General features: G+C 50.0%; 1 protein-coding gene across 2 annotated transcripts; it reads left to right on the top strand.

Moving 5' to 3' along the window:
* The first annotated feature begins 527 nt into the window (after positions 1–527).
* C2H11orf24 (chromosome 2 C11orf24 homolog) lies at positions 528–10,914 on the top strand. 2 transcript variants are annotated; one of them, XM_076844847.1, is made up of 5 exons: positions 528–654; positions 4,161–4,359; positions 7,691–7,783; positions 8,634–8,789; positions 9,445–10,914. In XM_076844847.1, exons 4-5 carry the CDS (start codon positions 8,714–8,716, stop codon positions 10,629–10,631), a joined length of 1,263 nt encoding a protein of 420 aa, XP_076700962.1. In that variant the 5' UTR covers positions 528–654; positions 4,161–4,359; positions 7,691–7,783; positions 8,634–8,713; the 3' UTR covers positions 10,632–10,914. The 2 variants fall into 2 exon arrangements, with proteins under 2 accessions (XP_076700962.1, XP_076700960.1); XM_076844845.1 differs by lacking the exon at positions 7,691–7,783.
* Positions 10,915–26,256: the final 15,342 nt, after the last annotated feature.

Below are 26,256 nucleotides of genomic sequence, written 5' to 3'. Positions count from 1 at the left end.
ACGATTAGGAAGCCCCTCGCGAGCCCCAGCTGCTGCGCAACGGGACGCAGCTCCTCGTGCGCGCGGCTCAGAACCGCACCACTGGCCGGTCGGCTGCACGCGCTCGGAGCCTCGGTCGCCATCCCGCCTATTACTTTCGGGACACGCCGGCGCGGCCCCCGGCGGCCCGTGAACGTAAGCGCCGAAGCGCAGGGTCACGGCGAGAGCGACCTGGCTTACGCGGAGTTTCGCGGCCATCCCCAGCCTCGGCCCCGAAGCGCCGCCGGGGCACGTCTGCCCCACCTGGGAACCCGAGTTCCTCGGAACCGCCGCACACAAGTAAACAGGGGAACCCGGGGAACGTTCGCCCACTTCCGCCAAGACCGGCCGATTACAGCTCCTTCCGGCCGTCCGCGAAATGGGGCGGCGGCCGGCCCCCGGAGGGCGGGGCTGGGTATAGCCACGCCCCCAACATCCGGCTAGCCTCCTGCTGAGCCAGGCACCGCCGGGGCCCTTCTTCGTGACGTCACTTCCGGGGCTGCCCGGGCGGGGCCCGAGCCGGGGCCGCTGGCCTCAGCTGTCTTGGCTCAACCGCGCGCCACGTCCCATCGCCGGCCGCGGGCGCTTCCCAATCGTACGAGGGCCGCCGGGCCGCTGCGGGCCTGCCGCGCCCGGGTAAGGGACTCGCGCTGCAGTCCAGGGAGCAGTTGTTAGGGCTGCCTCGGACTGAGAGAGGGAGGTGGAGGGCAGGTGGAGGATGAATGAGGGCGCGAGAGGCAGGAGTAGGGGGACACGAGAAAGGATGAATGGGGACGGAGCGTGGAAGGCGGTGAGGAATTGAGGAGAGGAATAGGAGGAGGGAGGGAGGAAGGACCGTGGCCCTGGAGGAGCACGGACGGGGCCCAGGAGGGAGGAGGTTGAGCGGATCGCAGACGGGAGGAGAGGCTAGGTTGTGCCAGTTTAGGGGCAGTTGGGACATTCCTGAGGGCGCGGAGAACCGAAGAGGTCTTCTTGTGGCAAGTCCCAGGCCAGACTGGACCCCAGGGAGTGTTGGTTTCAGAGAGAGTTGATCCTTTGGGTGACCCAGGCCTCTGCCCTCAGTCCTCTACCTGGGAAGGGGCTGTGGGTTTCCGTCGGATTTTCCCCCTGCCCATCTCTCTACCTGCCTACCTCCCCCACGTGGTTGCTTAGTGTGTGCACTTAACTGTTAGGCTGATGCCCCAAATCAACACGCACGTGACTCTCCACAAGAAACATGGTACTTAGAAATTTGACTTTAACACTTTGCAATTATTTCTACCCCAAGGAAGTATCTTTGGATTTTCAATGAAATCAGCAAGAAAAGTTTTTAAAATACAAATTTCCCATTTATATGCTGGGCCTGCCTAATACACAAAGGAATGTTAAATCTACCCATTCACCAGCAAAAGCTAGACTTTAGCATTTAGCCATGATACCAAAACTTCCATAAACCTGGAAGCAAGCAGTGTGATTAAGATGATGTCCAATGTTCCAGATTCCTATCTGCTACATGGACACATCCTTTGGACCACAGGGCAGTGTCTATATACACAAAACTGTAAGTTTGTGTTCCTTGGGGTTCTGCTACCAAAGTTCAGTTGTGATGTGTCAGGATTAGGTGTGTACAGTTTGCCCTGTGTTGACTTTATCCCTGTTCCTTAGTATGTAGGTACAGCTTCCTAGGCTTAAATAGGGACTAGAACCATGTTCTTGCTGATAATATCATGACAGAGTGTGGACATGACACTGGTAGTACTTTACCAAGCCTGAGGATTACTCATATTGGATCTGTTTATGCCAGAAAGAAAGAACGGATTTGAACTCCCAATTTCACATAACTTGCACGAAGCATCCTATGTATCACTAACAGAGAGTTAAAAACTGAGCCAAGGTTGGGCTGGAGTTGTAGCTCATTGGTGGAGTGCTTGTCTCACGAGTGTGAGGCCCTGGGTTAGATTCTCAGCACCATATGAAAATAAATAGATGAAAATGAGGATATTGTGTCCATCTACAACTAAAAAAATTTTTTTAAAAATTGAGCCAAAGTTTGGAGCACAAGAAATCAGAGACAAGAGGGGTTGGGAGGCATCTCAGGGTCATAGAGCAGAAAAGGGTAGGGAAGTTGGCATTCAGGGGCACAAGTCTGGGGATGCCTTTCTTGTGGGCTGTCACCTGGCCCAAGGGTGTGCCCTGCTGCACATTCCTTGCAGATCCTGTGGAGAGCTGATTCCTGAAAAGGAGCAACTTACCTCTCAATTTTCTATCTGCCCTGGCCTCTGACTGAATTTTTTCTTTCTTTCTTTTTTTTTTTTTTTTTTTTGGTACTGGGGATTGAACTCAGGGGTGCTTAACCACTGAGCCATATCCCCAGCCCTTTTTTTGTATTTTATTTAGAGACAGGGTCTCACTGAGTTGCTTAGGGCCTTGCTTAAGTTTCTGAGGCTGACTTTGATCCTCCTGTCAGCCTCCCAAGCTGCTAGGAGCCCCTGGGATTACTGGCATGCGCCACCATGCCCAGCTAACTTAATTATTTTAAAAAGCTTCTTTTTTTGTTTTATACACACAAAAATACTTGCTGGGGATTGACCCAGGGCTTTGCACAGGCTAAACAAGCACTTCGCCACTGAGTACCTCCCCGTGCATTTTAAATTTTATTTCCAGATAGAGTCTTGCTAAGTTGCTCAAGCTGGCCTCAAACTTGCAATTCTCTTGCCTCGGTCTCCCAAGTAGCTGGGATTACAGGTGTGTGCCACCACACCCAGTTTAATAATTCTTTCTCTAGGTAATAATGAGAGTAACTAGATAGGTCCTGAGGGCTAGATTTTCATTTAAGGCTCACAGAAACCCTTTCAGGGAAAACTATTATTTTAAATCACATTAATGGTTTCTCCATTCTCAGTCAGCTTGTAAACATTAGTACAGTTCCCCACCTGCGACCTTGACATTGAGAATATTCTATTGGAAAGTGGAGGCAAGACCATACCACAGAGTTAAAGTCATGGCAAAATGAAGGCCTGCTCTTGAATCCACATGATAACTCAATCCTGTTTCTGTGGGAGTGACCACCAGTGCTGCTAGCAGGAGTGAATAAACAGGGTGGTATTCAGCAGAAGTTTTCTGGGAAAGTTTTAGAGTTTTCAGAGATAGCCTTATGGAGATATTCTGTGTGTGCATTCACCTGTATGTGTGTGTTCAGGTGTGACTGCACACATGGCCATGTGCTGCTGGATATGTTTGTGTCTATGTGTGCACCTGGCCTTTTGTTTTGGGGAGCAGGCCCATGGGGGTCTCTGGACATCAGCACCTACTAATATCTGCCCACTATAGAAGGTGATGAGCTGTTTCTACAATCTTCTGTGTTCACATTAAATATTCATCAAGGAGAGAATCATTTGTGCTGCTTAATATCTTTGCATTACAGCTGGGACCCCTGGATTCCTCTACAGCTCCAGCTGGCTCCTAGAACAATGTGCTTCCTGATCTGTAAATCACATAGTTTTCTCTAAATTATTAAGATGTACACATAAAGCAGTGTCAAGTGAGATCACTTTGTGTCATTGTGCTCAAAGTACTTTAAGAAAATCAATTTTGTTTAACTAGAGCCTTTCAGAAGTGTTTTCCGGAAGTGATACATGCTTGTTTAAAAAAAAAAAATGTGGAAAAGAAAGAAAGTAAAAATTGCAGATCAGTCTGTTCCCCAAGGCTGATCTTTAGTAACTTTCTAGTATAACTCTTTTCAGACCTTTATTAAATTTCTGTTTAAACAGAACTCATGGTATGCATTCTATTGTGTAACCTGCTTTGCTTGTGTAATGATGCATGCTGTGCCTTTTTCCAGGTTAATAAGTAGAAATGTGAATATTTGAACAGCTGGCATAGTATTTTATATGGAATGGAACAGTCCTTTATGGAACTAGTAGAGTATTTTGCTTTATTTTGAACATAATGTATGAAGAAAATCTTTGTACATCTGTCCAGTTGCTTCCTCAGAAGACATTCCTGCAGTAGAAATTGCTACATCAGAAGTTTGGGCATTTGATGAATGTTGTCACTTTCCGATCATATTGATCAGTTGTCCAGTGGTGCTCTGCCCTGTCTGCCCCCTGCCCAGTGTTTCCCCGGCTTTTCCTAAGGAGTGTTCACTCTTTCTCCAACCCTAGATGCATCGGTCACCACAGGGGAGCATTCACCTTGGTGCCACACGTGCCACAAAGCATGCCACGGCCTGGGGGTGCCTTGCCAAGCTGCTCTCACCTATGCAGCCAGACCTCACCTGACAAGCACTGCAGTGCCAAACCCACAGCTCCCCGAGGAGGAAGATGGCCCAGCCTGCAAGCACTCCCTGAGCAGCTGCCTCTGGTGAGTGTCCCCAGCCCTGCAGGGTGGGCCTGCCTGTTTGGAGATGGGACAATAAGCTTGGAGAGAACCCTGAGGGGGCTTTGCAGGGTCAGCAAAAAGACAACCAAGACTTCCAGTAACCAGGGGGATGTGGTATATGGCCTTTGCCATCAAAGGTCCTGCCTATTGAGTAGACCAGGATGGCGGTCCAGGCAGGGACAGATGTAGGGAATGGAGACCATGAAGTCTTCTGTAGTTCTTTTCTGCTTCCATGACACAAATGCAGGTTCCTACAAGAGACTCTTTCAGCCTCATGTCACAATACTCTCAGGGGCCCCGTAATACGCAAAAAAGATGCTACATCTCACTGATGCTGGGGGACAGAGGAGGTGCCCCCTAGCAGAAGACTGAGTAGAGGCTCCAGGTCATATCTGTCCCAGGTGAGGAACCGGATGGACAGGAGCAAGTCCTTTGGGATATGGACTCAGTCCTTCCCTGCCTTAGCTGGAGCTGCGACCCTGAGGTCAGCAGACATGCTGGAGCAGCAATGGGCCCAACCCCACGCGCCACCTGCTGGTGTAAATGAAGTCTTACTGGATACAGCAGCACCATCCCGCAGGTCTCCTGCAGGGCTGCCTGTGCACTAGGTGGCAGGGTTGATTAGCTGCCACACAACAGTCTGGCCCACAAAGGCCACAGTATTTGCCTCCTGGCCTGTCCTAGAGACTTTCAGCAGCGAGGAGGCAGTGAAAAGCCCTAAGGCCTCAGGTGAGTTCAGGGAGCCAAAACCCTCCTTGCCCACAAGAAGCCCTGTCACATCCTCCCACCTTGGATCCACCAGCCGACTTCCAGCCGAGGGCCCCAGCACGGGGAGCGTGCCGGGCCAGTGCTGGTGCTGTAACAGCATTCCGTGGACATCACTGGCCACAGAGAGAGCCGTCTGAATTTACCAGGAGCCCCGGTGCGTTGCCTGGGCTGAGGGCGCATGGTGAGTTCATGCAGGAACCTTCCATCTCAGTCTTCACTCAGGATGTTGCTCTATCTCTTCTCCCCACCCCACTCCCATTTTTTCTGTCAGAGCAAGGAATGCCTTTTGCACCCTAGAAAACAAATGCAAGCCTTGTGACCCTTTTAGCGAAGTTGCAATTTATTTATTTATTTTTTTTTTTAAAGAGAGAGAGAGAGAGGGAATTTTATTATTTATTTTTTAGTTCTCGGCGGACACAACATCTTTGTTTGTATGTGGTGCTGGGGATTGAACCCGGGCCGCACGCATGCCAGGCGAGCGCGCTACCGCATGAGCCACATCCCCAGCCCCAACGAAGTTGCAATTTAAAGGTAGAAAAGTCAGTGGCTCTTGGAAAGGGATGGAGGCCTCCGGGAACAGCCCAGCCTTCCATAAAGGTTCTGCTTGAAGAGTGTTCCAGCCACAGGGCGCACACAGGAGTCGCCATTGATTACAGGTCACTGGCCACCACTGGGTATCCTTTATGCAGCACAGGGCTGCTTGTGTGTAGCTCTCAGCATGGCTGGACATGCTTCTTGGGGTGGCTGATGGCTGAGCCAGGTGTCATGCTGGGTGCCTGCTGCATGGACCCATGTCACCCTTACACATCTTGATGAGGTTCAGCAAGGTGACGTGACTTGCCTGCCCACCTGGTGAGCCCAGGAGCTGGGACTGAGCCCTGCACAGACTGCTTGTCCCCACGCCCCTGCATGGCTCCTGGGTCCTGCTGCTGTAGCTTCTTCAAGGGAGGGGCTGTGAGCACTGTAGGAGCCAAAAGATGGCTGTGGCAGCATCCAGTATGTCCCACAGTCCCCAGGGATGAACAGACACTGACCCAGCACCCCAATCCCAGTTTACCTGCAGCTGTGGGCCTGGACTCACTCTGCTGTGGACTGCTGGTACCGGTTTTCTCATGCTCGTTCTTGCTCATTGTTGTTATTATTTTACTTTAAAAAAAAATCCACACTAAATAAAAACAAAACAGGGGCTGGGATTATAGCTCAGCGGTAGAGTGCTTGCCTCACACATGTGAAGCGCTGGGTTCGATCCTCAGCACCACATAAAAAATAAATAAATAAAGATATGATGTCCATCTTTTAAAAAAAAGTCTTAAAAAAATAAAAAGCCAAACCAAATGAACACAATTCTTCTAAAAATGCACTGAGGCCTCCAGTGTCCCCTGTAGAACGATAAAAGGAAGGAAGGGGCTCTGCCTCACTGGCAAGTGGAGGGGAGCTGAGGACCTCGGTGGCCTACTGTGTGGCAGGTGCCGTGTGGTCCCCGGGATGCTAGGGGTGAAAGAGGAAGAGAAACCGCCCCTGCCTGGCACAGGACTGAGCTGGAGAGGCAGGAGCTGAGGTCAGGAGTGGAGGCCAGAGCGCAGGGAGCACCGGGGTAGAGGCCCTGAGGGTGGCAGGGGGCTCCTGAGGATGCCGCCTGGTGGGAGATGAGCAGCTGCTCCTGGGCAGGGACCCAGTGACCTCAGTGCTGCCCAGAGGTGGGACTGCAGGTGTTCCTGGGTGCAGGCTGAGATGCCCACTGCCTGTGGTCGTGGGATCGGCGGCCTCCGGCACAGCCGCACCTCACAGCTCTCCCCAGTTTCTGATGCTGCTGTCAGCTGCCCCCACAGCACACCTCCACCAGGTGGATCCCAGACAGCTTTCAGAATGTGCCCAGCTATTACTTCCCCGGGAGCCTTTCCTGCCGCACCCACCCCACCACCACTGACTGAAGGTAGTGTCCTCCAGGCCACTGTGGCACCCTGTCCTCTGCCAGCCTCACCCAGGCACCCTCAAGGCCTCTGCCTGAGGACCAGCCCACCTTGCTTCAGGCCTGCCCAGATACTCTCTCCCTCCTGCTTCCCTGCCCAGGTCAGGCCTGCTCAATGCTCACGCTGGCCCGCAGTGACCTCTTTTCTGTGTCTCCCGCTGGGCTGGATGTCCCCTGGAAGAGGGAATGTGCATTTTTTTTTTTTTTTTTTTTTTCTGGTATTGAGGATTGAACCCAGGGGTGCTAAACCACTGAACCACATCTCCAGCCCTTTTTCTTATTTAGAGACAGGAGTTTTTTTTTTTTTTTTAGTTTTCGGCGGACACAACATCTTTGTTTGTATGTGGTGCTGAGGATCGAACCCGGGCCGCATGCATGCCAGGCGAGTGCGCTACCGCTTGAGCCACATCCCCAGCCCAAGACAGGATTTTTTTTTTTTATATTTATTTTTTAGTTATAGGTGGACACAATATCTTTATTTTATTTATTTATTCATTTATTTATTTATTTATTTTTTAAAGAGAGAGTGGGAGAGAGAGAGAGAGAGAGAATTTTTTAATATTTATTATTTTTTAGTTCTCGGCGGACACAACATCTTTGTTTGTATGTGGTGCTGATCTTTGTTTGTATGTGGTGCTGAGGATTGAACCCGGGCCGCACACACACCAGGCAAGTGCGCTACCGCTTGAGCCACATCCCCAGCCCAAGACAGGATTTTTTTTTTTAATATTTATTTTTTAGTTATAGTTTAGTTTATTTTTAGTTTATTTTTTATGTGGTGTCGAGCATCCAACTCCGTGCCTCATGCATGCTGGGCGAGCACTCTATCTTTGAGCCATAATCACAGCCCCAAGAGACAGGATCTTGCTGACTTGCTTAGGTCTTCACTAAATTGCTGAGGCTGGCCTCAAACTTATGATCCTCCTGTCAGCCTCAAAGCCACTGGGATTACAGGCGTGCACCACCATGCCCAGCTCATTTTTCATCTTTTGTCTGCCTGGCACAGGAGTAGATGCTCAGCAAATGGGGGAGGGGTAAGTAAGTGGGTGGGTGGGGATGGGGAATATTCAGGTGGACTAGTGGGGGACGGGGTGGTGGGTGGCTCCATGATGCCCCTATGTGAAGGGTGTGGTCAGCTGACATAGTGCACATGGGACCCGGGCCTAACTTGTTCTCTGCCAACCTTGAGAGAAGCTGAGGACCAGGACTTGGCCACTCTCGATGTGAAAGGTCTTGGTGTGGCGAGTCATGGCCTTCTCCAACCCTTCCAGACCCTGGCCTCTGGGCTGGGGGAGTAGACTCACCCAGGCTGAGACTTCAGAGTGAAGGTGGATCAGGCACTTCAGCCGGTAACCAGGCAGGCCGTTGTTACCAGCAGGCTACCACCCGGTGCTTTGCCTGGCCTGATCTTGGCTCAGTTTGCACCCTGGGCCCTCTAGAGCCCTCGAGGGTGGCTGCAGTGTTCAGGTAGGTATTGCTGATCAGATGCCTTCTGACCGGGGTGCCTTCTTGACCCTAGATCCTTCAGCCAAGCAGAAAGCTACCGTTGACAGCCTGAGAGCCTCAGGGACTGCCCTGCCCTGCTCAGACTCCCCCAAGATGTGGACAGCCCTCGTGCTGGTTTTGCTTTCCTCCTTGTCCTTATTTGGAAGCCAAGTGGCATCTCAGGAGCCAGGTAAGTGCAAAAGCTGTGTGGCTTCTGGACAGACCCCTGGTTGGCCCCCAAGCACCCTGAGCCCATGAGAGAGGTGTCTGCAATCCCTGGAGCTTCCCAGGTGCTGGGCTGGGAAAGGGTCGTGTGAGTGGGGACCCCCAGAAGGACAGAGCAGTGGAGCCCTGGTGGGGAGTTCAGTCATTCCCCTCCAGTATCTAGCTGCCCCACTGCCTGTTCCTCCATTGCCCCAGGCCTGTTCATTTCCAGGAATTCCCATACAGACCTGTTCCAGTGCTAAGGGATCTTGCAGGATTCGAGCCCATAAGGCCAGCTACCTGCTCCATAAACCCAGGAGCATGCACGATGGGTTTGTTTTAATGGCATATCATACCCGCAGTGCAAGACTTTCAGCCATATTTGGGGAATTGGATCAAACAGCAAAGCTCTTCAGCCTCCACCAGGCCAGAGTTCAGAGAGGGTGAAGGATTCCAAAAGCAGAGTGCCTGGGCTTCTCCAGTGGGCAGGAAGAGGAGCCGCGGTCACCAGTGGCTCCTTGCACGCACTGGGTGGAGAGGAGAGTCCCGCCAAGCCAACCCTGGGCGCTGGCGCTCAGGGACCACAGGGGGGCGCACCCGCATGTGGCTGGAAGTGATCGCATCTCTTTTTATGCTTTAAGGGTCCCTAATCCCTAACAAGACACAAAATGTGTTAGTGAAGAAAAATGCGTCCCTGGACACAGATAACAAAACCACCACAGTGACACGCGCTCCTGTCATGTTGGCCCAAGGGACTGTGGCAGCCAAGCTCACCTTTGCTCTAGCCTCAGCAGAGACGACACAGAAGACAAATGTGAGCACTCCAGTAGCTGCCCCCCCATCGCCTATCCCCACATCTGTACCATGGACCCCATCCACAGCAGCTGCCGGACTGCCGTCTCCCAGCTCGCCCCTCTCAGGAGGACCCCCGTCCCCCGGCTCGCCCCTCGCAGGAGGACCCCCGTCTCCTGGCTTGCCCCTCACAGGAGGACCCCCGTCTCCTGGCTCGTCCCTCACAGGAGGACCCACATCTCCTGGCTTGCCCCTCACAGGAGGACCACGTGGCAGTGCACTGCCTGGAGCAGCAGCGGTGGCAACAGAGGCCACGCGGGCCCTGGCTGCTACTGCGACCAGTACCAGCCGTCCCAGCAGCACGCTCCATCCTGCAGAGCACATGACCCCCAGCTCCACAGTAAGCCCCGCACCCCCGGCCAGTCCCCAAGCACAAGGTCCCACCGTCCGGGTGTTGCCAAGCCAGCCAGTGCTCAACACAACAGGGTGGTCCACACGCCCCCCAGACACCACCCCAGAGCCCACCACCACCCACTTCGAGACTCCAGTGTCCTCGACAGTGGAGACTGTGGTTTCCTTGACGGCAGTGACCGCCACCCAGGTACGAGCCGAGAAGCCAATTGCCAGCACAGTGCCAGTGCCTCACACCAGCCCAACCCCTGAGGTGGAGGCCACATCCCCCACCACTCAGCCAAGCCCGTCGTCACCCACCCAGGGGGCCAGTGGCCCAGGCACACTACAGACACCGGAGCAGGTGAAAACCAAGACCACACCTGGTGCTGCCTCCACGGGGCCCACACCCACGGACATGTGCCCACTCAGCACCCAAGGCCAGTACCTGGTGGTCACCACCGAGCCCCTGACCCCGTCCTTGGTGAACAAGACGTTCCTCCTAGCGGTGCTGGTGCTCGGGGTGACCCTGTTCATCACAGTGCTGGTGTTACTTGCCCTACAAGCCTACGAGAGCTACAAGAAGAAGGACTACACGCAGGTGGACTACCTGATCAACGGCATGTACGCAGACTCCGAGATGTGACCGCGGAGCGGGCGGCCCCTCCTCCGCCCTCCATTCTGCCTCTAAACCAAACCAAGTGCTTCCAGATCTCTCGGTGCAATTCAGAGATAAGCCAGATGCTTAGGCACATTTAATCCATGTCAGATTAACTCCTCCATCACGAAAGAGTTGCTGCTTTTCATATTTATTTTTGTAAATGATCATGTGCTTGGGAGCAGCCGGGGATCCTGCTGTGGGGTGGGGCGGCAGGCAGGTGGGTAGGCCCTGGCCAGCCCGGCCCCAATGTGTGAGATCCTGACCAGAATTAAAGCGATGTCTGCTCTCTACTCAGGACATCTGCTCTGGTGTCAGTGTCTGCTGCCCACTGACACCCAGGCCAGAGCCTTGGCATTTTTTCTTCTCTTTTTTTTTTTACCTAGAGGCCCATGGTCCCCGCAGGCGCTCCACGCCCAGTCCTAGAGCAGCAGCCCAACATCTGCCTTTGTAAACATTCAAAGTAATGGAGGCCCTGGAGGGTCTGCTGTGTCTGGCCCAATTTTATGTGCTTCCTCTGACGCCCAAACCTGCCCGGACACCTGCCAGGAGGCCCCCAACCAGTGTCCTGTGGCCTGCTGTGGCAGCCTCTTGGAGCATGATTTGGGCAGGAAAGGGCCGAATCCAGCACATGCTCCACATAGCACAGCCAGAATCTTCCCAGAACACAGCTGAAGAGTTAGGATGATGACTACTAGTCTAATGAGGCCAAGACCCTTTCCCCGGTCACCCTGGGCCCCAGAGCCTAGTCCTTAGCAGGATACTTCTGGACCCCAGGTCTCTTCTTTTTTTTTTTTTTTAATATTCATTTTATTTTAGTTATCGGCGAACACAACATCTTTGTTTGTATGTGGTGCTGAGGATCGAACCCGGGCCGCACGCGTGCCAGGCGAGCGCGCTACCGCTTGAGCCACATCCCCAGCCCCCCAGGTCTCTTCTGAACAGCAGCCAAAGGCAACTTTTTCTGGCCACTGTCCTGCAAATGCAGGTAACTCACCAAGCCCTCATCCGGCAGATCAGTCCCATAATCTGCATTTTAAAGATGGGACCACTGAGGCCCAGAGAGGTCTAAATACTGGTTTTAGAGCCAGCTCTTGAACTTTCTTTACCAACTGCCCAGGCTGAGCTTAGCCTTTGATCTCATCCACCTGCCCAAACATTGAGAACTGATAGGGCACATGCAGGGCTGGGCACCCAGGCCAGGTCTGCAGCTGCCAACAACCTAGCATAAGTTGTGGAATGTTTCAGAGCTCTGCTTCATCTGGGAAGTAGAGACCATGCCTTTAAGGCGGGCATGGAGGCTCTTGCCTGGCTCCACACAGGGTGGGGAGTTGGTCTTCCTCCCCAGCTCAGTGCCACAGCCAAGGCTGGCTTCCTCTGACATCGCCCTTTGCCTTCCCAGAGACCACTCTGGGCTGGGGCCCAAGGTCCAGTTTCCCATCTAAGTTCTGCCTTGACCAAAAAGGATTTCAGGTGGCCCATAATAAAAAGGCAGCAAACTCCCTGACCATTTGGAAAGTCCCCAGTGGGGGAAGTGCCAATACATAGGTAGAATTCCCACTCTGCTCCCACTCTGGCTAGCTGACCCCCTGCAGCTTGCTCTGGCCCGCCCACCAGGCAGGAAGGTGACTGCTTCAGCTCCTAGCTCATCGTCCTTGCTGTCCTGGGCTCCTTGCAGCTCACAGCATTGTCCTCAAGAGTCTGAGCGGCCACCTGCTGCCTGGAAGCAGGCAGCTCTGCCCTCCAGAGGAGAAGAATCAGGGGCAGGGGGCTTTGGAGGATGCTCTTTCCTCTGCCGCCATAACCCCAGGGGTGGTAAGGGCAGCTCCCCTCCTGTCTGGAGTCTTACCATGGGGAGCCAGAGCCCTGTGCTGGAGGCTGTTCTCAAAGACTGTTCCTTTGTGGGGATGGAGGAAAAGGAGCAGCCACAGGGCTGGTCTTGCTCTGCAGCTTGTGACCCAAGGGCCTCTGCCTGGCACATGTCTGCAAGGAAGGGAAATAAGGGAGGCAGAGTCAGCCTAACACTCTGTCCCAGCCAGGGGCCCAAATTCCTTCATCGCCTAGGGCAGCTGGTTGCACTCTCTGTGCCTCCCTCGTGGAGAGCCTACTCCCTGCCATTTACTGTCCTTTTCTTGAGGATTGCTCTCCTGGGGGCCACAAGGGCCCCCAAATCAGGGCATCCAAGGCTGAATCCAACATCAGCCCCACGACCCTCCATGTGCCAAAAGTATCACTGCTTACCTGAGCTGGAGACCTGTTTCAAACCCTGGGTCCAGCTGCAGCCCCACCACTGGCTGCCCACCCATCTGCTCCCAAGCAGCCCCAGCCCATGTCCTCTATTGCCACAGCTGTCCCTGCCCAGCACCCTTCCCTAGGAAAGCCTCGGCTCCACCCTCTGGTGGGTCATGGCCACACACCATGCAAAAGAAAGAGCCAGGCTCATGAAGGCCCCTCCACAGGGGCCTGCCACCTCTGGACTGAGCTGTCTCTCTGCCTCGGAGGACAGGTCATGCAGTGAGCCAAGGCTTGGGTAACTGTTGTTTGCCACCTGGCTGTGAACTCAGGATGAAGAGGCCCATCCCCATCCTCCAAAGACTCAGTGCGGAGAGCGAGGTCCACCCTGGCCATGGTGGGAGAACAGTGAAGAAGGGACAGGTGTGAACACAGGAGGTGCCTAGTCACCTGGAGAGCCTGGGGAAGGCTGCCTGGCAGAGGGGGCTTCAGGGCTTTCTGTTCCCACAACAGGGTGGCCGCTGATCCAGGGCACAGCGCAGCACTGGCTCACGGCAGGGGCAGTCCCTATTTGATGGACAAATCTGCACAGAAGTTACCAGAAGGCCAAGGTGAAAGTGAGTTGATTCAGGTTTCAGCCCCAAAGAGGCTTTCTTTCACAGGACTCTGAGGTGTAAAAAGATCAAGTCCCTTTCCCAAGGTCACCCGTCAGGCAAGTGGCAGAATAGGGGCCAGCCTGTTTAGACTGTCCACGATGTTGGCTGGGGAGCAGACTTGCAAAGTGGCCACAGCAAGAGGTTCTGCCTGCAAAGCTGCCTGTAGGTAGGTCCCCAAGGCAAGGGCAGCAGGCGGCACGTTTCACACAGGGGCGGCCCGTCCCCAGAGGAGGTACAAGGGCGCCCCCTGGTGGCCCAGCTGTGCCTACCCACCTCCAGCTTGGCCTGTGAAACCCCTCCCGCCATCTCCCCTGACTCCGGAAAGCGTCCCAGGATACCCCACACTGGAGAACTGGCGCAGCCCAGATCTCATCTCCCGCTGCGGGCCAGCATGTTCCAGGTGCAGTGATGCCATTTGTGCCTGTAACTTCTCCCTGGAGAAGGCAGCCTGCGGGCAAGGGAGCTCACGTCCTGGCCGAGGCTCTGCCCCAGATCTGGTCGCCCGGGTCACTCGGGGCAAACCGTGTCCGCACTTAGCTGTGATTTTTATATCTACTCTTTGCTTAAAAATAAGAGGAGTGGGGGGCTCGTCGGGGCGGTGTCGGCAACGCCTGCTGAGCGCTGTCTGCCAGGCCCCAGCCTTCCCTGCTGTCCCCACCATCTCGGATGGCGGTCCCTGCTCCCCACCCCACCGCGCTCCTCCCGCGCTCAGCAGCCAGCAGGATATTTTTAAACCCTAACTCAAATCACAACACTCCTGCTCTGTTCCCTCCGTGGCCTCCCACTGCGATTAGGGGAAAAAATCCAAACATTCGAACTAAAAACGCACCGTGGCCCGAGGGAGGCAGCATAAAGCCTGGGGAACCACGGGGGCTCCGCGCGCGCAGACCCATGCTAGGCTGGCCAGTGTGGGGAGAAGCGGGGCTGGAAGGGGCAGTCAGGGCCCGGCTGGGTGACAGGAACAGGGTGAGGAGCTGGGGGCCCTGGGAAGGTTTCAGCAGAGGGATGACGTCATGGGATCGAGGGTTTAAGCCGCTGTTTTGTGGCTCTGCGGTGTTGACAGATGGAGTGACGCTCTCTGAGATGTGCTTCAAAAGGCTTCACCTCCCGGAGAATGTCCTGGGCGCAACCCAGAAGGTCCACTACGGCTGTCCATCCAAGACAGGGGCGGGTCCCTGGGGAGGGGGCGTTCCTACTGCTCCAGGCTTGTGTGTCTGGAATTTTCCATGATGAAAAGTTAAAAGAAAAAGGGAGAGGGAGGGAGGGTGGAGTTGTGACTTCCCTGTCATAAGTGGATCCTCATTCTGGTTGCCAGCAGGAGGGGCTGGGAGGCTGCTCCCTTGTCCCCAGGGTGAGGGTGCTGGCTTGGGCCAGGGAAGGAAGCCAGGGAACCTGGGGACCTGCCGAGTCCATAGGACTGCCACTGTTTCTTTTGTTGTTGATTGGGTTCTGGAGATGGAGCCCTGCTGGGCCAGTGCTCTACCACTGAGCCATGCCCAGTCCTTTTTCAGATATTTTGTGACAGGGTCTCACTAAATTGCCTAGGCTGTTCTCCAACTAGCCATCCCCTTGCCTCAGCCTCCCAAGCAGCTGGACTTACAGGCATGTAAGTCTTTTGAAGAGGGGTGTAGGAGGATTTGGGGGGTGGAAGTCAAGAGTTCTGCAGTGGGTGTTTAGGCAGAGATGCCTACTGATGTGCGGACGTCGGAACAAGCCCAAAGCTCAGGGAAGACCCTGCAGGAGAAACACGTACCACAGTCTCCCCACAGTGGGACTTCTGTGCCCATCTCCAGATATGGACACTAAGGACAGGAGGTTAGGGGACTCTCCTGAGGTCACATGTAGGAAAGGGATGTGCCCACATTGAGCCCTGTCCACTTGGTGGCACAGGGTGGTGGCACAAGCCTGGAATCCCAGCAGCTTGGGAGGCTGAGGCAGGAGGATCACAAGCTCAAAGCCAGCCTCAGCAACTTACCGAGTTCCTATCTCAAAATAAAGATAGAAAAGGAGCACAGGTATAGACAGCTTAGTGGTAGAGTGTCGCGTTCCTCACAACAAAAACACTCAGGGTCACTCCAGGGGAACTGGGCTGCGTGAAATAACAAGAGACAGAGATACCTTTTTCTTTGGGGTCCTGTGACGGCTCCTTTGACCTTAAGGGTCCACAGAAAGAGAGAGAGAGAGAGCCAACACATGCTGACCCCTTTTATTGAGAAGAAGCCATTCAAATGAGGCCGGGGGTCAGGTTTCAGGGGGCTGAGTCTAACTTCATGATGTCTGCTGTCAGCAGGTTGACTGACATCTAGGAAGGCCACACCCAAAGTCAGAGAAGGGGACACACAAAATGCATTTCCATGGAACATTCTATCCCAAACAGGGCAAGGGGGCAATATCACAAAGGGACAGGTGAGCATAGCTCGACCCCTGGGGCTGCAGGAAGGCACGCCTCTGCATGAAGACCCATTCTGCTATTTTGAGGATCAGGGCAATGTCCAGGTCAGAGCCTCTCTGCTCCGGGAAGGAGAATGCGAAATCATTCAGAGTGGCAGCCCTCAGCAGAGCACCCTGAGTTCAATCTCCAGTACCGCAAACACCAACCAACCAAGGAAGTTGCCTGAGGTATTGTGTTACCATACCGCAGAGCTGGCGGATACGGCTGCTCACAACGATCTTTTCATTTTCTGTGGTAAAGTTCACATGATATAGAACTTTCCTTTTAACCATCTTTAAATGTCTGATTCAGTGACAGTAAGTACATTCACAATGCTGTGTAGCGATCCAACTATCTATTTCCAGAACTGTTTCTGGTTCTGTTTCTCTAACTAGTACACGTGACTTTCTAAACCTCTTGTGTGCTTGCTTTCTGTTGTGGTTGATCTGGAATGTCCCCCAAAGGCTCATGTATTGAAGGCTTGGTCTCCAGAACAGCAGTATTCTCAGGTGGGGCTTTTGAAAGTGGTTAGATGATGAGGGTTCTGATCTCATCAATGGATTAATCCACTGATGGCTTCATAATTTGATGGCATTTTGGGGAGGTGGTGGAAACTGTGGGATGTGGGAACTTGTTGAAGGAGGTGGGTCCTTGAGGGCGTGCCCTTGGGGACTGTATCTTGTCCCCAGCTTCTTCCTCTGCCCCACACCTGCTTCCTGGCTTCCAGGAGGTAATCAACTTTGTTTTGCCACCATGGTGTTCTATCTTGCCTCAGGCCCAAAACAATGGAGCCAGCTCACCACGGACTGAAACCAGGAGCCAAGATGGGTCTTCATCCTTGAGGTTGATCTTAGGTACTGTGTCCCAGAAATGAAAAGTAACACTCCTACTCTTTTCTTGTTCTTCTCTATGTCGTATATCTCTGCTCTAATATATATTATTTCCTTCTTTTTGTTAGCTTTAGGCTTTGCTTGCTTTCCTTTTCTTTTTCCAATTCTTTATTTTTATTTATTTATTTTGTGGTGGTGTTGCTGGGGATGGAACCAGGGCCTTGTGCATGTGAGGCAAGCACTCTACCCACTGAGCTGTATCCCCAGCCCTCTTTTTCCAATTCTTTAAGATGTACAGGTATTAATTTGAGATCTTTCTTCTTTTTTAATATCGGTCTTTACAGCTATAAATTTCTCTCAAATCGTTGTTTTCTCTGTATTTCTCAAGGTTTTGTTTCCTATTTTTGTTTTCTTTCATCTCAGGGGATTTTCTAATTTCCCTTCTGATACCTTCTTCATCCCATTGTTTGTTTAACTGAATCTTTTGATTTCCATACATTTTTGGATTTTCTAGTTTTCATTCTCCTAATTGATTTCTTGTTTTGTTCCCCTGTAATTAGAAAAGATGCATTGTATTATTTCCATCTTTTAAGATTTACTAAGACCTGTGGCCTAATATATGGTCCATGTTGGAGATCGTTCCATGCCTATTTGAGAAGAATATGTTCAACTGTTGTTCAGCAGAAAGTTCTGCATCTGTCTGATAGGTCTAATTGGTTTATAGGGTTGTTTAAGATCCCTGTTTCCTTATTTGTCTTCTCCCTGGTTGTGCTATCCATTTTTAAAAGTGAAGGTACTAAAATTTCCAACTATTAGTGTACCTATGTCTATTTCTCCCTTCAATTCTGTCCATTTTTGCTTCATGTATTTGGGGCTCTTTTGTTAACTGCATATATAATTGTTATATCTTCTTGGTGGATTCAATCATGTATCAGTATGCAATGTCTTTCTCACCTCTTATAACCTCTTTTGGCTTACAATCCATTTTTTCTAATAGTACCTATCTCGAGTCTCTTCAGTTGCTATTTGCATGGGATATTTTTTCCATCATTTACTTTCACTTCTTTGTGTCTGAATCTGAAGGGAGTCTCTCAAAGACAGCATGTAGTTAGATCATATTTTTGTCAATCTGATCTTCCAGTCTCAGCCTTTTAACTGGAGAGTTTAATGCGTTTACATTTAAAGTAATTACTGAGAAGAAAGGATTTATTTTTTCAATTTACTGTTTGTTTTTGGGATCTTATGGTTTTTGTTCTTTACTTCCTTTATTAATGTCTCACCTTTCTTGTATTTAGTCAATTTTTGTAGAAAAATCATTTTGAAGCTGGGCTCAGTTGGCATTTACCTGTAATCCCAGCTTGTAACAACCTAGTTTCAATAATCCCAACTTTATTTCAGTAGTTTACAAAAAATCTGCTTTCATACATCCGTATCCCTTCCCCCTTTGTATTGTTATTGGCACAAATGATATCTTTATACATAGAATTTTTTAATGAGTTGTTTTTTTTGTTGTTGTTGGTTTTTGCTCAAGCATTATTAACACATTATTAACACATAGCAATGTGTTGTCGCTCTGTTTTTTTTTTAAGATCTTTATTTATTCTTATGTGGTGTTGAGGATTGAACCTAGTACTTCACATGTGCGAGGCAAGCGCTCTACCACTGAGCCACAACCCCAGCCCTTGTACATAGAGTTTTAATTTCTGTTTTGTGCACTTACCTTTTAAATCATTCAAGAAAAAAAAGAAAAAGGACTTACAAATTAATACTGGCTGCTACATTTACCTCTATAGTTACCTTTACCAATGTTCTGTATTTATTCTTGTGTCTTTGAATTTGTTTCGTGTCATTTCTTTTGAGTCTGAATGGTTATGAATCCTTTTAGCATTTCCTGTACAATAAATCTACTAGTAATGAACTCCCTCCATTTTTGCCTATCAGAAACTATCTTAGTCTTCATTCTTTAGGATAGTTTTGCTGGATATAGAATTCTTGGTTGGTAGGGTTTTGTTTCATTCTTCTTTCTTTCTGTTTTGTCATTTCTTTCAGGACTTTAAATATGTCACACCATGGCCTTCTGCCCTCCATGGTTTCTGAGGAGAAATCAGCTCTTAATCTTATGAAGGAGCCAATATGTATGACGAGTCATCTCTTCTGCGGCTTTCAAAATTCTCTCTTTGTGGGCCTGGGGTTGTGGCTTGGGGGTAGAGCGCTTGCCTGGCATGGGCGAGGCCCTGGGTTCAGTCGCAGCACCACACAAAAATAGACAGACAAAGGTATTGTGTCCAGCTACAAAAACAAACAAAAAAAAACTTGTTCTTAAATTCTGTCTTTGGGTTTCAACAATTTGACAAATGCTCCTTTATGGTCGATCATTTAGTTTTTGCTGATTGGGGTTTATTGAGCTTCGTGGATATGTAAATTTGTGTTTTTATTACATTTGGGGAATTGTAGCTGTATATCTTCAAAACAGCTTTTTTCGGCTTCAATCCCCCTCCCTCCAGCCTCCCTCGGTCCCTGTGTGGCGCCTGGTGGCGGCCTTCACGTCCCTCAGGCTCTCTGCTTATTCTTTTTCATTCCTCTTACTCTCAGCTCCTCACACTAAATAATTTTGTCTTCTCTTCAAATTTGCTGATCCTTTCCAACATCTGCTGCTGGGCCCTGCTAGTGAATTTTTCATTTCAATTACTGTGATTTTCAACTACAGAATTTGTTTGGTTCCTTTTCATGATTTCTATCTCTACAAACAATGCTTCAAACGTTGTCTCCTTGATTTCCTTCAGCTCCTCGTCCATAGTTTCATTTTAACTTGTTGTGCATATTGAAAACAGTCTACTTAACACCTTTTATGAATAGTTCCAGTATCCGAACTTGCTCGGGTGCTCTCTGTGGAGTACTGTGTTTTCTACTCTCCTCTATATTTGTTTTGTGATTTTTGTTGAGAGCTGGATAATCTGGATACTACCATGTAGTAACTCTATAATCTCATCCTCCCACCCTCAGGGACTGCTGGATTTGGTGAGCACTGGAGAAGTTCTTTTGTGAGTTTTCCAAAATAGGCCTTCCAAGTGTGTATTCCTTATTGTGCATGGTGATTGGAGTTTCAGTACTATTATTTCTGTGACCAGAAAAGTTTGGTCCAAATTACATAAATAAATAAAATGTTATCTCCCAGTTTATCCCAACAGATCCTGCTGGGGGAAGATGATATTCACCCAGAGGGCTGATGCCAAGTTAAACCTCTGGACCAGACCCTCAGAGCAGTGCCCGACCAACCAAAATGTGCAATCCTCAACTATTGGATAACGGAGTCCCTTGCCCACCCTGACACCAGCCAGCCACTCCTGGAACATGGGCCACTATCCCAATATCTGTGGCAGGACTGAGGAGTGGGGAATGGTGGCTGGCCTACGCATGCCTCTCTCTTATCAAAGAGCAGCAATGTCTCTCTTCATTAAATAAACTCTGCAGGGATTGCTACGCGTGTCCAGTAGGTTCCAGAGATGCAAAATGGTCAATTTCAGCTTTCCAACTCCATGGTTGCTCCAGTGGAGTCCCTACTCTGCCATTCTATACAATATCATGATCTTTTGTAAAGTAAACATAATTGTGATCATGTACATTCATGATCATGTCATGTCACCTCAGCTGCATTCTGTTGGTTAAAAGCAAGTCACAAGTCTGTCCCACACAAGGTCATGAATTCCAGGAAGCAGGGGTCCTGGGAGCCACCTTAGACTCTAATATATGCTTATGTATTATGTTACTTCTAAATTAACAAGCATATACATAAGAGTGGAGAAAGTTCTGGAAGAAGAGGTCCAGGGATTGTTTGAAGGGGATAGAAAAAGTTAAGAAGGTAAAATTTTAACTTTTTAGAAGGAAATATATTCAAATACTAAATAACCAAGGAATCGTAAGCATCTCCTTTAGAGAAAAGGTAAATATTAATATTTGAGCTGAGTCTGGATTCTTCTGGAAGAACAGAACATCTTTTAGCTTAAGAATGTCCAGCTACTCCCTTGGCCTGTGGCAGGCCCGCCCCAGGCACTGCAGGGCCCAGGACGAGAGCATAAACAGAGAAGCATGTGGCTGGATACTTAGACTCCCTTCCACTTCTCCTCACTTTCCCCTCCCTTTCTGAACAGTTTAGTCCAAAAACCATTAAGTGGGCAGAACGTACTCTGTGTTCCTGTGGGTGGAGGAGCAGCTATGAGTTCCCGGAGGGCAGGGCCAGGACCAGGGTAAGTCCAGGCAGCTACTCCCCATTGTGTGGGATTTAAGAGGGTGCCCCAAGCCCAGCAGTTCAGATAAAAAAAAAAAATTAATGAAACAAAAACCAATGAATTCAAATAATCCATAATGAGAAAAGAATCAAACTATCAATTTTATTGACTTTTTAAATTTTTTTGGAGTACCAAGGATTGAACCCAGGACTTCACACATGCTAGGCAAACACCCTACCACTGAGTAGCATCCCAGTTCTTATTTTATTTTGGTACAAAGTCTCCTTAAATTGGGCAGACTGGCCTCTAACTTGCAGTCCTCATGCCACAGCCTCCCCAGTGGCTGGGTAACAGTGTGGGCTACCACCCGCTCCAGCTTTACTGATTAACGTTTAATGGTTTTTCAAACAGTTCTGAGTGGGAAGGAAAGAGAGAGGTGGAGGGGATGTCAAGTATCCAGCTGCACCTTGCCTACGCTTCCGTTAATGCTCCTGCCCTGGGCCCTGCAGTGTCCGGGGAGGGCTTGCCACAGGCCAAAGCGGGTAGCTGGACATTTTTAAGCTAATAGATGTCTGTTCTTCTGGAAGAACTCAGCTCAAACATCAATATTTTTGCCTTGAGTTCCACTGTGACTCACACGCCACTGACCAGTCTCCAAAGGGCTTTCAATGGGGGTGGTGCCCCATGGTGGGTATGGGAGCCTGACTGGAGTGTGGACTCTAGTGCTGGGTCTTGGGAGATGCCGTGGTCTGTCTGTCTGTCTCCCTCCCTCTCTCTGCACTTCTGGCTTGAAAAGTGACTGTCACATGGCTAGGCTAGGTCTTTGAATTTCCATGTGAGTTTCAGAATCAGCTTGTCAGTCTCTGACCCAATAGTCTAGTATGATGTTGGTTGAGAGTATGTTAAATCTATAAAATAAAAGTGCGGAAACTGACAGCAATATCAAAACACAAACAAGACAGGTCTCTCAGATGTCCTTGGTTCATAGTTTTCATGAGCCTTTGGTCTGTTCCCATCTTTCCTGGTGGTCCTCTTCTTTCCCTTTCCTCTTCTTTCTTTTCACTTCCGTTTTTTCTTTTTCTTTTTCTTTTTTTTTTTACTTCACTGGAAACCTTTCTGGGGTCTACCTGACAGAGATGGACTCTATCTGCAGGTGCGGGGAGGTCTCCGTTCTTCTGCGGGAAGCAGCGAGAGGCTCCCTGTGTTCAGGCCCAGCGCAGCCTGCACCCCGTACCTACTGAGCCGCTGGGCGCTGCCTGCCCGGCACACACAGAGCTGTGCCCGTGGAGGCTTGGTCATACTTGATGCCCAGATTACTGTGGTTCTGGATCTCAAGACCCAAGCGCCCCGCAGCTGAGGGTGATTTTTCTCAGTTCTCCTGCGTACTTCCACCTCGATCCAGGATTTCTTCTGCTTTGGTCCCGGGACTGTGCAGCGGGCTGTGACTTTCCACTGCTCCCCTGCTCCTACACCCTGGCTGCGGGGTGGTTCTGTCTCCACTCTCTCCACAAACGTGCAGACGGTTTTGCCTCTTCACCTTGACCCACCAACATGGGGTACAGGAGAGCCTAAGTGTCTCATCTTTACACTTCACATAGCACTGTGTGCTGCTAGCCTGTAGGATCTCAATGGATTTTGGTATATTGATCCTGTATCTTGCATACTTACAAGATTCACTTATTTATTGCTTCTCTCTAGACCCCACTGGGTTTTCGATATAGACAATTCTGTCATCTAAATAAAGACCATTGAATTTTTTTTCCAGTATTGGAGATTAAACCCAAGGGTGCTCTATCTCTGAGCAGCATCCTCACTTTTTATCTTTTAATTGAGCACTTTTTATTTTGAGACAGGGTCTTGCTAAATTGCCAAGACTGACCTCGAACCTATGATCCTCCTGCCTCATCCTCCCTAGTTGCTGGGATTGCAGGTGTGCGTCACTGCACCTGGCTTGGCTCACCCCGTGGTCAGAAGCCTCTGTGAGATCTGGAGCTGCCTCCTCCTCCTCCTCCTCCTCCTCCTCCTCCTCCTCCTCCTCCTCCTCCTCTTGGCAGCAAGTGGAGCTTTGCCATTTGGGCGGAGCTTCAGTCAGGCTCACAAGCCAGGCACTGTCCACACCAGGCTGGTCTAAGACATGGGCAAGTCCTGGTGATGGTGTTTGATGCCAGGGATCCTGAACTTGCCAGTTACCATGGTGTGATGCCTGAGCATACCAGAGGCGGGGTTCACCTTCACTCTAAGAAGGGAGGGTTTACCACTGGCCCAGCTGCTCTGTAACCACCTGCTTTCAGTTCCTGTTCCCAGAGTCCCTTTCATCTAGTCCAAGTGCAAATGGGGCTGCATGGGGTCTCGGCAGGGCCTCAGGGCATCCTGGGCAGAGCAGCTGGGTGAGCTGGGACGGGAGGTGCTACAGGGGGTGGCCGCCAGATGAGCCAGAATGATGCCAGTGAATGACCTTAGAAAGAGCTGCAAATAACAAGAACTCCCTACTTCTCATGTAGTTGCCATTTTGCCCTCCTCACACCTGCTGTGAAGCCGCTCTGGGTCCAGAGTTCCTGTGTGTGGGGGGGGGGGTGGCTTACACGTTAGCTCCTGAGCCCCCCTAGTCTGCGACTAATCCAATACATGTTTCATTTCAGACATGACAGATTGACTATCTTGAAGTTCAATTTAGATATTTAAAAATTATTTCCAATGTCGCTACCTTTCTAAATCTTCACTTTAAAAAAATTTTTTTAAGATGTTAATGGACCTTTGTTTTATTTATTATTTATTTTTATGTGGTGCTGAGGATCGAACCCAGTGCCTCACACATGCTGTAAGCACTCCACCACTGAGCCCCAGCCCAGCCCCTAAGTCTTCACTTTTTGGTGTTTTTTAGCATGTGGAATACAGTGCTTATAATGACTCTTTTAACGTCTTTGTGTACTATTTCTATCATCAGTGTCATTTCTAGTTCAATTTCAATTGGTTTAATTTCCTTTGCATTAGGGCTCACAGTTTCTTTGCATGCCTGGCAATTCTCTCTCTCTCTCTCTCTCTCTCTCTCTCTCTCTCTCTCTCTTTTTTTTTTTTTTTTTTTTTTTTTTTTTGGTGGGAGCTGTTTTAAAATAATTTTACTTTGTTGTGTGCTGTTCTTGTATTTATATAAATATTCTTGAACTTTGTTCTGGAACACAGTTAAATTCCTTACAAATAGTTTGACTCTGGTCTTCTTTGTTGGGCAGGACCACAGCGATGTTTACTCTAAGGCGAATTCCCCTGCCACCTGTGTGGACCCAGCTCTGGGAGTTCTGCTCTGCTGGGTCCTGGAGGAGGTGTCCCTCACTGCAGTTCCTCTCCCACCTCTGCAGTTCCTCACGGTACCCCCTGATTGTGACCCAGATTAGTTACGAATGCCATCTCAGCCTCCATCTCTCTCCCCCCACCCTCGTCTTCTTTCTAATCCCCTGCCCTGTGAAGCCCAGCCTGGGCCTCCGGACTGGACCCCAGGCTCCTCGTCCACTGGGGTCAGGGGCCAGCTAGCCTCCTTCAGCTCAGACTGGAAGCTCTTCAGGGTTTGTCCCTCTGCTTCAGAGATCGCTAGGAGCAACAGCAAAGACCCCGGCATCATTTGTCATGCTTCCAGAGTTTTAAATACTTGGGTTTAAGTCTGACGAAGTATGGCTGGGAGCTGCAAGTGGGAGACTACCAACCAAACCTCAGTGATGCGCGTGCGTGCACACACACACACACACACACACACACTCACACACTGCCCGCGTGGGTGCATGGCTACCATGGCAGTTTTCTCCTCCTAGATTTCCCAGCAGGACCTTGTTTAGATGTCAACAGGCTTACTTTATGGTTTTATTTGCAAAGACAAAGGGACTAGAGCAGTCAAACAAACAGGAGAAAGAAAGAATTGGAGAACTTCGGACACTACTGGGCTCTGAGCAGACGTGGCAGTGAGGAAGGGGCTCCTGTCAGGGGAGCTGCTGGCACCCAGGACAGGGGTGGGTGGGTGAGGTCTCCACCTGTGCTGAGACCTTACAGAAGAAGGAAACAAAAGGCCAAGTGACCCCACAGTGGCCAAGTGCCCCCCAGTTCAATTCCTGATATCCCCCAAAAAATAAATAGATAATTTAAGTTATTAAATTATTAATTTACTTAAATAATTAAAAATTAAATAAATAATTAAACAAGTATTAAGCAGTCTTAAAAGTGAAGTTTCTAGAAGAAAACAGAAGAGGAAATGATCTTAGGAAAAAGAAAATCTTAGCTATGACACTGAATCACAATCCTTAAATGGAAAAAAACTGATGAATGGACTTTATGAAAATAAGAAATGCTTGCAGGAGATCTGGGTTTGAAATTTAGGGCGCTGTGAGAAAGGTAGTAACTTTGCCAGATTGCTAAAGTTTTGCTGATCTCTGTAATAAGAACAAACATGAGGTTGGGAGGGGAAGTTAGTTTGCAAGGGTGTATACACCTTATTTTAAAGATTTCTTTTCCAATAAAGTTCCATTAAATAAAAATTCAAAAAATAAAAAGACAGAGGTAAGCTGTGCCTGGCAGCGGTTGCAACAGTGCCAAGCCCCAGACAAGCCACTGGAAGAACCCAGACAATAAAAGGCTGCTTTCCAACTCCTGAGTCTAGGAAGGCTCGGCCGAGGTTCCCTGCCTTCAGTCAGGGTTAGCTGGTGCCACAGAGTCACCAGCCCCACCAGCCCGGTGCCTGCCCACAGTTTACAGGGCAAAAGGGGCTCTGGCCTTTGGATGTTGGGGATCCACCCTCTGATCACTGACTGCTGCTTCTGATCCCAGAGGGTAGACAGGTAGGTGGCCCTACCCCTGACCCCTGTGGAAAGCCTCCCCTCCCCCAGCTGGAGTGTCTTGGGGGTGGGCATTTAAAGGGATAGTGCCCTTTTTTTCTCCTCTAATTTTTCTCTTTTTCCACTTTGAGGAGTCAGACCTTAAATACTAGGAAAACAACCCTATATAGAGGGACAATTAGACAATGATGTATGTGCCCAAGGAAAAGGACAGGCTTAAAAAAAGACCCATGAAGGGGCTGGGGATGATACCCCAAGCTGTGCAGAGATGGACGGCAACAATAGAAAATAGAAACACAACTAATAACCAACGGGGTACCCTCTGGGAAGGAGGGAGAACCTGATTTTTAGAGTCATAGTGGTACTAGATCCAACTGTCCAATGTTCAACAACAATAACAACAAATTCACAGGCATATAAAGAA

This window comes from Callospermophilus lateralis, chromosome 2 (assembly GCF_048772815.1).
Source record: "Callospermophilus lateralis isolate mCalLat2 chromosome 2, mCalLat2.hap1, whole genome shotgun sequence".
NCBI classification, from domain to species: domain Eukaryota; kingdom Metazoa; phylum Chordata; class Mammalia; order Rodentia; family Sciuridae; genus Callospermophilus; species Callospermophilus lateralis.
Note: the sequence above shows the minus strand (reverse complement) of the source record. Positions and strands in the feature narration are given on the sequence as shown.

Excerpts from the sequence above, each read along its gene's own strand:
- C2H11orf24 (XM_076844845.1), top strand. The coding sequence starts at position 8,714 with ATGTGGACAGCCCTCGTGCTGGTTTTGCTTTCCTCCTTGTCCTTATTT. Across the intron at positions 8,790-9,444 it reads AGTGGCATCTCAGGAGCCAG|GGTCCCTAATCCCTAACAAG; the intron begins GTAAGTGCAAAA and ends TTATGCTTTAAG.